General features: G+C 42.9%; 1 protein-coding gene across 1 annotated transcript; it reads right to left on the reverse strand.

Annotated features, from left to right (window-relative positions):
- Window positions 1–3,401: 3,401 nt before the first annotated feature.
- LOC134183833 (uncharacterized) lies at window positions 3,402–13,536 on the reverse strand. Its single transcript, XM_062651400.1, has one exon. The coding sequence runs from the start codon at window positions 13,444–13,446 to the stop codon at window positions 3,601–3,603; it is 9,846 nt and encodes a 3,281-aa protein (XP_062507384.1). The 5' UTR covers window positions 13,447–13,536; the 3' UTR covers window positions 3,402–3,600.
- Between the last annotated feature and the right edge of the window lie 755 nt (window positions 13,537–14,291).

A 14,291-nucleotide genomic window follows, 5' to 3' on the forward strand; every position in this document is an offset into this window, starting at 1 on the left:
GTTTACGATTGGATAAGGAAAACTGCTCATTCATGATGTCAGAAGTTGAGTATTTTAGGCACAAGATTAGCGCTGCCGGACTGGAGACAATCGACAGTAAAGTAGCATCAGTGCTAAAAGCTCCTACGCCAGAGAATGTGCAGGAATTACGGACCTTGTCAACTATTATGGCAGATTTATACATAACCTAGCAACTGTAGCTCGTCCTCTGAATATGTTACTGAGGAAAGATTGTCAATAGAAATGGTCCAGCAACCAAGACTGTGTCTGTAGCTGTTAAAACATGTTTAACGTTAAACATGTTTAAACTCTAAACATGTTTAGCTAGACAGAGTCTCCACTTGTCCATTTATTCCAAGCTAAAATAATTATCGGGGACTCTGTTGTATCGCGCGACTTCGTTTCTTGTGCACCAGACAGTCGGAGATCGTCTTCTGGTCGTCTCGAGAACAATCAGAGACACAAGTCTCTGTCATCGCCGAGATCGCTCACTCCGAACACTCTGCATCAGTGCATACGCCGTCTCTGACATTGCCTAATTCTGTCTTTTTCCAATAGTCTCCAAAGAAAGAGAAAGAACAGCGCGAAAGGACTAGCATCCATTGTCGTGGAACCCGCGTTGCTATCACGTGACCGTTAAACCTAAACCACTTCGTTAAACTACCTCTGAAACATGTTTAGCAAAAGCTGTTTAGATTTACAGTTAATAAAAAGGTTTACTCTAGTGGAGACGCGATTATTCTTAAACAGGCTGTAAACATGTTTAAGCCCTAGTGGAGATGCGCCCCAAGTCCAAGCGTTTGAGAGCGTGAAAAATAGGTTTGCATCGGCGGATGTTCTCACTCATTGTAATATTACTTTTACAACTGAAATTAGCGTGTGATGCCTCATGCCATGAAATTGGCGCTGTGAATGCACACGTAACGCCTAATGGCCTAGAGAGACATATTGCTTACGCTTCCTGGTCATTGACCAAGACCGAAGAAAACTACACCCAAATAGGAACCGCTTGGAATTATATTTGGAGTGAAAGAATTTCACAAGTATCTCTATGGACAAATATTTCTTTTGGTAACCGACCACAAGGCACTAACAACCGTGTTAGGACCTAAGACAGGAGTCCCTGCATTAGCTGCAGCGGAGATGCAAAGATGGGCTCTCACTCTGAGTGCCTATCATTACGATATACAATTCAAGCCCACAGCTCAGCATGGCAACGCTGATGGACTGTCACGCTTACCTCTGCTTAATGGAAGTGGGGAAGAGGAAATGGGTGAAACTGCTGCAACCCATATCATCAACCTCAAACAGATCAGCAAGTTATCTGTCACAGCAGCAAGGCTGAAGGAAGAGACTGCAAGTGATCCTGTCTTGAGCAAGATTCTGCGTTACGCCCAAGAGGATGGCCTGAATCAATTGATGATAAGTTGCGCCCCTTCTTTGTCAACAAGAAAGAACTTACAGTGGAGAATGGTTGCTTGTTCAGAGGTGTCCGCTTGGTGATTCCACCATCATTCCACCATCAATGCAGCCAGACATCAAGAAGGAGTTACATACAAATCATCCTGGTACGGATGAAAGGTTTGGCTAGGCTATATGTGTGGTGGCCAGGAATAGACAGACAGATTGAGCAGGTTGTCAGAGATTGTGCTGGTTGTCAATTGAATCGTCAGGCACTAAGAGTAGCTCCATTACATCCTTGGGCATGACCTACCCGACCATGGAAAAGGATAAATATAGGTTTTGCAGGACCTTTCCTCGGCAGCATGGTTTTCGTCGTTACTGATGCCCATTCCAAATGGCCTAAAGTTATAACGATGAAATCAACTACATCAGAGAAACTATAAGGTTATTGTTCAACCGATATAGAATTTCAGAACAAATAGTCTCAGACAATGGCCCACAATTTACTTCTCAAGAATTCAATGAATTTCTTCAGATGAATAGAGTAAAACACATCACCATTGCTCCACGTACATCAGCCATCTACTAATGGTGAGGCCAAACGGTTTGTTCAAACCCTCAAGAATGCCTTGAAAGCTCACCAACGTGATGATCGAGGGAACTCAGTATCAAAAGTTGTCTCGGTTTCTGTTGAATTATCGAACCATCCCTCATTCCACTATTGGTATATTACCATCAGAGCTGTTCTTGTCAAGACATCTTCAGACACGACTAGACTTACTTCATCCTAGCATCGAGAAGACGGTCCATGATCATGAGAAGCAAGCACAACAACGAAAGTACTATGATGCTCATTGTAAGGCTAGAGTATTTGAAGTGGGACAGTCTGTATTGGCAAGGAACTAACATGGTCGTGAAAAGTGGTGCTACGGAAGAGTCTTAGAAAGAACTGGGCCTATCTCCTAACGTTTGGAATGGCCAATGGTATAGTATGGCGTCGGCATGCAGACCAGATTCTAACATGGGAGAAGAATCTGAAGCTACTATACCTCCACTGGATCTACCAACAGTACTATCTCCTCAACAAGATGGAAATAAGAAACCACAGCAGATTCTGTCTGACGTTGTTTGTGATCATAGCACAGCTGTAAGCCAGGACTACTCTCCAGATTCTGGACTTAGAGGCCATGGAGCTAAACAGACTCAAACTGCTCTATTAACGGAGACGACATCTACTGTGACTACTCCTACCTCAACAGAGACCTCTGTGACGCACATTTCACCTCTACATCGTCCCACGAGAACAAGAAAGTTTCCAAACAAACTGAGTTGGGACTTGCAGTTTTAGTGGGGAGGAAATGTAGCGTCTGTATACGGAACGTTTTGTGGTAATGGACTGTAGCGGGTATCGTACAGTGTACTGTTTTGTGTAGTTGCTAGATCGTAACTATAATTAACACAGACAGACTATAGATATCGCATGCATATACACATCGTCTATTTGAGCTTAGTGAATTAAATACATCTGATTTCTGCTTTAAACTAAATTATTTATGAAAGCTTGTCAACCATACCAAAAGATTTTGTTAGCAAATCCGACTTCTTTTTTAATATCAGATATTGGTTACTATGGCAACATTTTTAATTTAAGAAAACGCCGTTTTAGTCAACTTTGGACACTCTGATGCTAATAAAAACATCATTTTCGTCATCACAGCATAATATTACATAGGAAAGGATATAAAGAAAATGGTTTGCCATGGGGTGCAACGAAAAGTCACAATTCTGGATTTGGCCCACGGACTATGATACTCAAGTTAGGAGTCATCAATTCAAAACATTTAATACTTAAAAATTTCGTTGTGACAAGTAACCAAAAAGTAAACTTTATTAAACAGTCAAATGTCGAGAAGCATAATCAACTTCATTGATTACTCAATACATCAAGTCATGAATAGGGAACAGTGACACTGAAAATGAAGGACAGTGACCTTGAAGATAAAGTTTGAAGTCATTACCATTTCTATATCATATCACCAATAACTAGAAAACAACAAAAACCTGCAGTAACTACGTGGAACTTCATTTGCACCTGAAGTCAGAGAAGTCTGCAACAGCTAAACTACCATGCATTCAACGAAAGATCTCAACTGTTCTATTATGACCGCTTAACTTTGTAAAAATAACCCCTTGCAACTATTTCAGCTTCGCTAATCCCTGATCAACAATTAGTTTGTTCACATAAATGTAACCCCTCGGCTTACGAACTTTAAGTGTGTCACTACGATGACTATCATCAACAGTTTTCAGGTCACCATCACCATCAACTGCAGCATCAGTGACTTCTATAGCAACTGCAGTGGCTGCTGTATCATAGGCTCCTGGCATAGCTGGTGTTTGCTTGTCCTCTGACACCGACTCCAGTAGAGGTGGTGATGCCCTTTCACTGACAGCAAAGCTTGATACGCTCAGTGAATCCTGCAAGTCTCGATAGGAACCAATTTCAACTCGTGTGGAATCAATATCAGATGATGCACCAGAAACTTCACCTCTAACCACGAAGGGCAGCTGACTACTGTATATCTGAAATGAAACTCCTTTCAGTTTATCGCTCGGTGAATAAAGATGCAACAGAGTCACTTCTTCCTCAGATGAGTTGTCTTCCTGTCCGTAGATAAGTTTGTCTCTTGACAGGTCACCTAAGAAGGTCTTGACTTCATTTGAGCAACCCTTACTACCAGGATCAACACCGGCTAGTGCACAGTATGTAGCAAACTCTGGTGGGTTACCAAAAGGTGTAACAAGAGGTCGAACTATAGAGAGGGAGATTGTTCGCACTTGACCTGAATCGATCAATTGAACCACTATGCTGTCTCCTTCAGTTGCATCTGTGATGATACCAGTCACTCTCCCTCGATACCACTGTCCATCTTCCATCCAAGGAACAGCACACAGATCACCAATAGAGTAATTGGATATCGACACCTTTTCAGCTACTTCCTTCTCTTGCAAAGCTTCATCCACCACTGTTGTCTCTTTTTCAGTTGATGCTGCTTCCTCTGACAAGAGCTGTTCCTCTGCTAAAGTCTCTTCCTTTACTGACGTCGTTTCCCCTCCCAATGCCTCTTCATCCTCTTCTACTACAACCGCATCATCACGAGGAACTTCCAAAGCGCCATAGTGATCATTCATTTGTTCAACCAAATCTATATATTCTTGATGATCTTCTTCATCACCAATTCTAGCCCAAAAGCAACCATTATCTTCCACGTGCGTTATGACCACTTGCTGTAATTGCCCATTCAAACCATCTTCTGATGATTGACTACCACCTGAATCACACACCAATTCACCATCTACTCTGTCCACAGACTTTTCTATTGAAGCTTCAGTTTTCAAACCTTCCTCATGTACTCCATCATGAAAAAATCTATCTATAGCTGACTGTATTACCGACTCAACCAATTCATCAGCAATTGACTTTTCAGTTTCAAATTCTGAAATGTCTGCAGATTCTGGTGATGATTCAACTGGTTCATCAGCTACTACACTTGACATCATAACCTTATCATCAGGATGTACACGTTCTGCTTCAACAGCTTCATCTTCATCTACATCTTCAATAACAGTAACAGTAGCACTCACATCGACAGCAAATGTATCGCCTCTTGGTGCATTTGTGACTTGCAACTCTGAAACTATTAGCTCTGGCAGAGCTATTGCGTCCTGCTGTTGAGATTGACGAACAGACTTCTGAATGTCTGGCTCCTCTGGATAAACTTCAGGCTCAGCTAGTGGCTTAGCAATAAGATCAACCTGAGCTACAACAACATCTGGCTGAATCAGAGGAGACTGAGTGACATTTTCGTCATCTGCCACTTTGCTTGTTACCAGATCAGGCTGCACAGGTTCCACATTGCTTCCATCTTCAACATCTCGAACTGTTACATCTCGCATTATATCAGGCTGTATTTCATACTGCATCTCAGACACTGGTTCTAGTAGACTTCTGTCCACCTCTAGAGAAGGAACACCACCTGAGTCACCAACTTCAACAAAATGTTCTGAATCAGAAGTACCTGTCTGCCACTGTAGTACAGCGTTGGTTCCCAATTCTGTTGCCTCTCTAATTGCCATTTCCATAGCAATAAGCTGATTTTGCAGTATCTCACCTGTCTCAGCATTAATCAGTTGAACTTCATAAACTCCCTCTGGTTGGAGTGAGGAAATAGTACACGACAAGATTTTGTCGCTAGTTAGTTCATCCAGTTTTCTGCAAGCTTCATCAGACCACCCTTCATCTAAGTTAGGTGATACAATATCAGCCATGCAGCAGTGTATTGCCTGAGCTGGAAGACGTCGAAGTTCAGGATTCAACGGTAAAAGACGGTCACTGGAAATTGTTTCCGTATTTCCGTAGTCAACAAAAGCTACAGTAGCACTGCCTTCCAAAACACTGACTACCCTTGCACGATACCACTGTCCATCTACTGAGTATTGTGCAGCACATGCAGCTCTTGGAACCAATTGACCTTTTGGCAAGCAAACCACAGCAGCTTCTGCACAGCTTAAAGCAAGCTTCTGCATCAGCTCCTCCAGCTCACCTTCTGAGCTTACAGGACTACAAAAGAAAGAGTCAAGATTGTTGATTGACACAACCTTAACGTCAAATGAGTCACCAACTGACAGTTGCAATACAGTGAATGAATCCAACACATTGTCTTCTGAAGTCGCAAAAGATTCACCATTTGAGTTTATGTCTTCTGCCTTGGAAACAGAAATTTCATTCGAAATCATACCATCTGTTTCTGATCCTATCGCTGTAGATACATCCAAGAAAACTGCGTGTCCTGCTGATGTTAGATGCTCTGACACCAATTCTTGAGATTCTGGATATATTAACTGCGCCATATTCTTATTGCCATTTTTGCCAATAACACTCATTTTCAGCTGTTTGTCTGTAACTGCTTCATCAAAAAATGAAAGAGCTTCATCACTCCACCCACTGTCTGGTGCCTTGACTCCGGCCAAAGAGCATAGCACAGCTTGTGTGGGAAAAGTCAACAAGTCTTCTTTCAACTCCTTGATTCTTGACAGTGGCACAGCTTCTTGATTGCCATAATCAATGAATTGAACTTCGCAGTCAGCACCCGAAACTTTTATAATGATCGCTCTATACCACTGCTGATCGACCGAAAATTGTGCACAGCAAGTCATCCCATGCACTGGTGACTGTACTACCAGGTCATCTTCAGCAAGAGAGATGTAACTCTCTGCCAGTTTTTCCATCAAACTGTTTAGTTCATCAGAACAACTCTGCAGTTGAACATAGAATGTTAACGGGTCAACAATATGTGACACCAACACATCAACTGTTGACTTAGCAGCCAATTGAATTTGTGGTATGAACAGGTCACCGGCTGTATTATTGGGAACAGATAAAGTAAGACTGTGAACACCAAACTGATCACTTGTTACAAGGCCAGCCTCTGTCTCAATTTCTACATTCCACACTCCATCGATCTGTTCTACAAAATGACAGGAGGCAGCTTCTGATTGAACAAGCTTTGAAAATTCATCTGTTGAGCTCTTATCCCATTTCCGACATTGTGTTCCAGTCAGACTGCATTGAATGCACAGAGCAGGAAGCTGTAGGAGATTAGTAGTGATTTCCTTCAAGTCATCAAATAACACATTGTCACTGTTACCATAGTCAACAAACACTACATTACACGTGCTCTCTCCAATCTGCTGTATCTCTGCCCTGTAAAATTGAACATCTTCAGAAAACTTTGCCAAGCAAGGCAAACCAATGGCTGGAGATCTAAGCAGATTTGTATTGGTGTTTGAACAATATTGAGCTACTTGTTCCATCATAGCAGTGAGCTGTTCCTCATGAGACACATACTGGCAGAAGAACTGGCTAGGACTGACCACATGAGACACATAGACCTGAGCAATACTATCTTCAGTCACTTCCAATTGCTTGAACTTGGCCATCGCTACACTTTCTATGCTTTGAGGGGTAAACAAGTCCACAATATTGACGAGTTTCCCTTGCTCTACATCTTTGATAAACAAATCCACTGTTGTCTGTCCTACTGTGTCCGTGACTGAGCAAATGAACGTTTTATCCACTGATAACTGTCTCAGTTCATCACAACAACCAGGAGTTAATCCAGATACTGTGCATGAAAAGGCCTGAGCTGGACGATTCGAAAATTGCTTCAAAAGAGGTTTCACATCTGAAGCAGTTACATTCCCACTGTTGCCATAATCAATGAAACACACAACCACGTCTTGCCCCACAGTCCTTAAAATCTTGGCTCTGTACCAGTTTCCATCCTCAGAATATAAAGCACAACAAGGACTTTCTGGTACAAACTCTGTGGTATTGCCAAACGATAATTTGGGAAGACTTGAATAGAGTTCAGAAAGTTCCCGTTGCAGTGCCTCTAGCATTTCTTCTTGAGAAACAAATTGACACCACACAGCAGCAGGTGAGTCAATGTGTGACACAAAAACTTCCTCTTGAGAGCCAAGAGTAGGCTGAACTGGCAAATATCTAAAAGAAGCTTCAACTTGTTCAAAGCTGTCTGTCTTTGCCCCAATTATTCCAAGCTCTTTCAAGTGTTCAGTCAATTCGGGAATTTCAACTAATGCATGTCCTGGTCTAATGACAGACTTAATAACAATACTCAGTTCTTGGTCCGCAATAAGCTGCTGGAACTGTGCTACAGCATTTTCAGACAACTTGCTGATATCACAAAGGTCTGGTAACTGACAAGAAACAGCCTGTGCTGGAAGCTCAGCAAACCTTGAAAGTAATAGCTTCAAGTCTGAAGGTGGAACTGTTTCACTATTGCCATAATCAACATACCTGACCACAATGTTATTGCCCTCAAAGCCAGTGATCATTGCTCTATACCATGCTTGGTCTTCGGAGAACTTTGCACAGCAAGCTGATTCTACTGCATTAAGGGCTTGATTATTAGTTGCTAATGCACCATAATGATCCTCTATCTTAGCCATCAGAGACTCCAATTGTGACACGTTGTCTGTCATTTGACACCAAAATCGACCCGACTCTTCACACACGGTTCCAACTACCTTGATCGTGGAACCCTCAATGAGTCGAGGATGGGTAAAATCTACAATGCGATTTGGTGGAGCTTTTGGTGGTGAGACCGTTGCTTTGAATCCAAGTTCCTCAGCAACATTGACAGGTTTGTCACAGTGTATCAACTGAACAGTATTGCAGCCAGATCCATCTGACGATAATACTCTGCATAAAAATTCTTGATCAGATACGGCTGCTTTGAATCTTAGATCATCTTCAGATGAAATGTCACCAGAGACTAAATCTAACTTGGCTTCAAAACATAGTGCATGAAGACGAGCGAAGTCTTGCCTTAGACACTTTACAGAATTCACACTGATAACTTCTTCATTGCCATAATCCACAAAGAACACGCGAACTGTTTGCTCCTGATGGTTTGCTACAGACATCACCTTTCCTCGATACCAGCCACCATCTTCTGAATAAAGGGCAGCAACATATTTCCCCACTGCCACTTCCAGTGGCCCTATCTTTTCCTGCTCGTCACCAAGGCTAGAGCAGTATGTGAACAACCTATCAGTCATTGTACCAAATTCTTTGGCATCCTTTTGAATTTGACAATAAAATTTCAATGGAGAAGATACATGTGTAACTAAAACATGATATTCCTTTCCTGGCAACATGTGAGTGGGATTTATCACAGCTACTGGTTTACTAGCTTGTGAACTGCCTTGGTCAAAAACAGCATACCCTGCAGTTACTAGTTCATTTGCGATATTCTTGTCCTTTGAGTCAGAGGTGTCAAATAGATCAACAGCAATATCATTAGCATGTACCCTTCTTGCTACCAGTTGCTGGCCAATTGTCAACCGCTCCAAATAAGCACTAGCTTCTCGACTCCATCTGCCAGGTTGCTTCGGCTTCACTCCAGCAAGCCTACAAGTAAATGCTTGTGCAGGTATACGACAAAGATTATCACTGATTGGTCTCAATGCTGTGACGTTGACAGTTTCTACATTTCCATAATCAACAAAAAAGACCTCCACATCAGATGCTGCACGGATGTTCTTAATGTGGCATCTGTAATAAGCACCATCTATATACTGAGCCAAACAGAAAAGACCACCAGAAGGACTTGATAATGGTTGTTGAACCGTTTCAACATATAATGCTATATTGTCACTGAGCTGGGCTAGCTGATCACCCGCACTGAACAGCTGACACCACATATGGTCAACAGTCTTCACACCAATGATGCAAACATCTTCGTACACCCCAACCTTCAAGGAAGGAGGAGTCAAATCAATTTTGCTTGGCCTGACAACGTCTGGTGGAGAAGTAGTCAGTTTTCCACCGCTTGTTTGAGGCTTCAATGATGTGACTTCTTGAGCTGAAAATGAAGAAAAAGTAGGATGCAAAGAATTGCTTCTCCCAGTAGCTAATAAGAATGCATCCCGAAGGGTCACTTTACGACCATCCTTTACAAATGTCATGTCAACAATATACTTAGGTGGCTTACCCTGTACTGACTTGACCTCTCCTGTCAACTCAATTTCAGCTACCATATTATCAAGTTCGTCTCTATCTGAATCTGTCCATCCACCAGCTGGTTCACTGCACTGGTATAATGCACAGGGTAGAGCCTGTGCTGGCACTTGCTTGAAATCTCGATGCACCATTTTGACATGCTTTAGTGGAACCGACTCCAAATTGCCATAGTCTATATAGTGCACTTCAACTTTATCTTGTGGCAACATTTGCTTGATGACAGCTCTATACCAAAAGCTGTCTGATGGAGACTTCGCAACACAAGCCATGCCAACTGCTGCTTGCCCCAACTTTCCTTTCTCGGGAGGTGTTTTGCCATAAACCGACTGCATAGCAGCGTGCATTTTCTCTAAAACTGCTTGTCCCTTCGGTGACTGACACCACACTTCAGATGGAGATGTAACGTAAGCAATAACCATCTTTTCTACCTGGCCAACATTCAAACTTGGAACAATGTAAGTAAAACCTGAATGTTGTGACATGGATTTGCTTGTTGCGTGACCTTGTCGTTGTGCCACTGAATTAGAGGAATTTTGAGACGTGCCAGCTCCAACTTTTGCAGCAGAGCCCATCTGAACCAGTTGCTCCGCTAAATTAATGTCTCCCTCATATATTTCCACAGTCATTTTCCCTTGTGGATCAACAGACTTGATCTTAGCCGTCAGTGTTTTGTCCTTTCCTAATGTCTCCAGCTCTGTCCTAGCCCGAGACAACCACACAGGACCAGTCGGTGCAATACCATATAGCTGACAACAAAATGCAACAGGAGGTAAAGCTCCAAAAGCAGGCTGAAGTGCTCGTAATCTCCCTGGTCGAAGAAGCTCACTGTTGCCATAATCAACATACCGTACCTCAAATGAGTCTCCTCGCCGTGTAGTAATTTCAGCACGATACCAACAATCATCTTCAGTATATTGAGCAGCACATGGCAGACCATCTCTGAATTGTTGCAAAACATTCTGCCCTTGCTTTAGTTGAGAATAGTAGTCTGCCATGTCTGCCATTATCTTTGCAAGGTCATCTTGCAGTTTCTCATCAATTAGCTGACACCAAAATGACTGAGGATTTTCCACAGTGACTATAGTCACTAAAGGCTGCTCAGTAGACAGTGAAAGTCTCTTATACTTTCTAACATTTGATAGTTGTGCACCTCCTTGTGTTCCTCGAAACGTTGATGTAGAGAATCTTGCTACACCCAATTCTACAAGCTTCTGGCCAATGTCTACATCATCATCCAAACTTGTATCAACAAGTCTAATTTCTGATGTGCCATCATCACTCTGCCCAAGAGCAATTGCAAACAACACTTTGTCTGAAATGAGATTCTCGAAAGTGTCAACTGCTGACTGATTCCACGAGCTTCCTGACAATGGATGAACATCCGTCAAACAACATTTTATAGCTTGAGCTGGCAGTGACAGCAGTTGTGATCCAATCTGCCTCAGGTCAGCCTCAGCAACGACCTCAGAGTTACCATAATCTAGAAAGTACACAGAGACTTGGCCTGACTGAGGCGAATGCTCTACTCTAGCACGATACCATTCACCATCAGCACTATACCGTGCTCCACATAAATCACCAGTTCTAGCGTTTCTCAATTTCTTAGAAGCTGATGATTCACAATGTGCTTTAAGAACCTTTGTAACTGGCACCAGATCTGTACTTCCAGTGAACGTGCTACACCAAAACTCTCTTGGATTGCTTGCAAAAGTCACTTCTACTTCCGTCATTTCCTTCTGTTTTAGTGTTGCCTGCCTGACTTGAAGACTATGAGCATGTGCTGAAACTGAAGCCCCTTCTTTAACAGCCAATCCAAATTTCACCAACTCATCGGCAATAGAGATCATCTGACCTTGTTTAGAAACCATTAGATCAACCAACACATGTTTAAGTGCCCAACTGTTAACATTTTGCTCAACAACAGATCTTACTGTTATAGTCATACTCCCTGCCTCTGTGAGTTCTTGCATCCTTCCTGTCGCTCTACTCTCCCATTTTGATCCACCAGCTGGCTGTATACCATAAAGACCACAGCTTATAGCCTGAATAGGAAGCCGCGTAAACTGTGGATCAAGCACTTGCACACGACTAAGAGGAAGAGTCTCCTGGTTGCCGTAATCAACATAGCAAACCTTGGCCTTCCCGCCAGGTTCAGTGCCTCTTACAACAGCTCGATACCATACATTATCCTCAGTGAACTGACCACAACATGGACTGCCAGCCGTCACTTGTGATAAACTATGGTGATTAGTTGCTGAATAATAGTTATCCAAGGATGCCATTAGTGCTTCAATGCCATCAGCACTACTCACTCGTTGACACCAAAATTGAGCTGGACTGTCCACAGATGTAATGTATATTTCTTCCTTTTGATTCTCAGCTAACCTAATGCTTGTATATTGAGCTGGCTTAGCTGAAACTCGTCGCTTAACAACCGTTGTTGCAAGTAGTTGTTCCATGACTGGCCGGTGAGTATCAGAGTCGATAAGCGATACAGTCACTGCCTTGCCTACTTCTACATCCTCAACAATACATTTGAGTGGTTTATCTAGCACAATTCTTGAGAAAATGTGCACAGCATCTTGACTCCACTGACTCCCTGCCACTGGCTCCGCATCAGCCAATGCACAGCAAATTGCCATTGGGACCTCTGACGAAACAGATGGATCCAGTTGCTTCAATTGACTGACTTCAACAACTTCAGAATTGCCATAATCAATAAATCTTACCTTCGCTTTTGGACCCTGTACTTGTAACACCTTTGCTCTATACCAAGCACCATCTTGAGAGTACTGAGCACAACACAAAGACCCCAGTTGCGCAGGTGCAGGAGGATGGCGTGGATAGGAATACAATTCACCAATTCTCTGCATGAGACTTTCTAATTTTTCACTGTTCTGGTCGAGTTGGATCCAAAATTCATAAGGATCAACTATACACGCCACGTAGGCATCATATGTTTCACCCTTCTTGATATTACTAGCTGACACATTTCTGTAGAGAACACCTCCCTTCACAAAATCCTCAATGAGGTCATCAAGACCATGAGAATCCTCCACAATTACAATATCAACGACGCGTCCAGTTCTCGTTATCTTCACAGTCAATTCGCGGTCAAGCATCGCCTCAGCCATTGCAGTAAACGACCGTTCATCCAGCTTGCTCTCAACACTTTCCACACCGTTCAGAATGCATTCTATAGCCTGCGCGGGGAGTGTGGCAAACTGAGGTTTGAGCGGTCGAACCTTGTCATTGGAGACCGTATCTGTGTTGCCATAGTCGAAGAAGAAAACGTCCACACTATCTCTCTTCGCTGCCGTTACACGAGCGCGGTACCACTCGTTGGTAGCGCCATAGAGAGCAACACACTCGTCGCCTCGCGACCAGTGGCTGGTCATTGGCGGTGCTGTCGCCGCCGCGTCCGCCTGGATCATTGTGGAGAGCTGTGGCAGTGAGTACGCGTCTTCCGTGTCCAGTTGAACAAATACGTGCGCGGAGCGAGTGAGGCCAGTGATGAGAACCTTCTGCACCGAGCCGGCGACGAGAGTTGACGCGGCCGACGCCATCTACAGCACATAATTTCAAATTAGCCTCTTTTGATATCTAAATTCAACGGTTTCTACTGGCCTTAGCGCTTTGTCGTACGTCTCTCTCTTTTCAACTATCTCCACGTGTACAAAAGTACGCATGCGCAGTTATGATAGCAAATATCTGCCAGACGGTGCCTCACTAGATAATGATGGCAACAATCGTGGGTGTAACAAAAATGCCATCATGTAAGACCATCTCATATGTAGTTTGCTTCTTCACAGTCTGTGTGACTCGCCTCGCCCACACCCACAGGTTATACGGGCCAAAAGCCACTTTACAACCCGTATGTGCAGCCGTTCTTATAGTGAAGTGAGTCATGTTAGTTATATTAGGGTAATTTACAACAACAATAATAATAATAATAACAATAATAATAATAATAAATAATTTATTATTATTATTTAAACCATTAGCGCTGGGAATATTTGGGCAGAGCTTCATATTCGACGTTAGTTCTGGTCTCCACGGCTCACACCTAAAAAGATTCGGCTATCAATATAAACCTTATTGATACCTTTACTTATCTACTAGTAGACTTAAATAATTATTAGTCTCGCGTGGCCAGACCCCTTTCCGCCGCGTACACTTTGCCGAGGACGTCGCGGTCTGGCTACACGAGACGAATAAAATATACGGGACCTTAAACTACTAATTAGATATTTTAATTTAAACGACTTGACGCATACAT

Source organism: Corticium candelabrum, chromosome 8 (assembly GCF_963422355.1).
Source record: "Corticium candelabrum chromosome 8, ooCorCand1.1, whole genome shotgun sequence".
Taxonomy (NCBI): domain Eukaryota; kingdom Metazoa; phylum Porifera; class Homoscleromorpha; order Homosclerophorida; family Plakinidae; genus Corticium; species Corticium candelabrum.

What these genes read in the sequence shown, in the direction of transcription:
- LOC134183833 (XM_062651400.1), bottom strand. Translation starts at nt 13,446, where the DNA reads ATGATCCAGGCGGACGCGGCGGCGACAGCACCGCCAATGACCAGCCAC.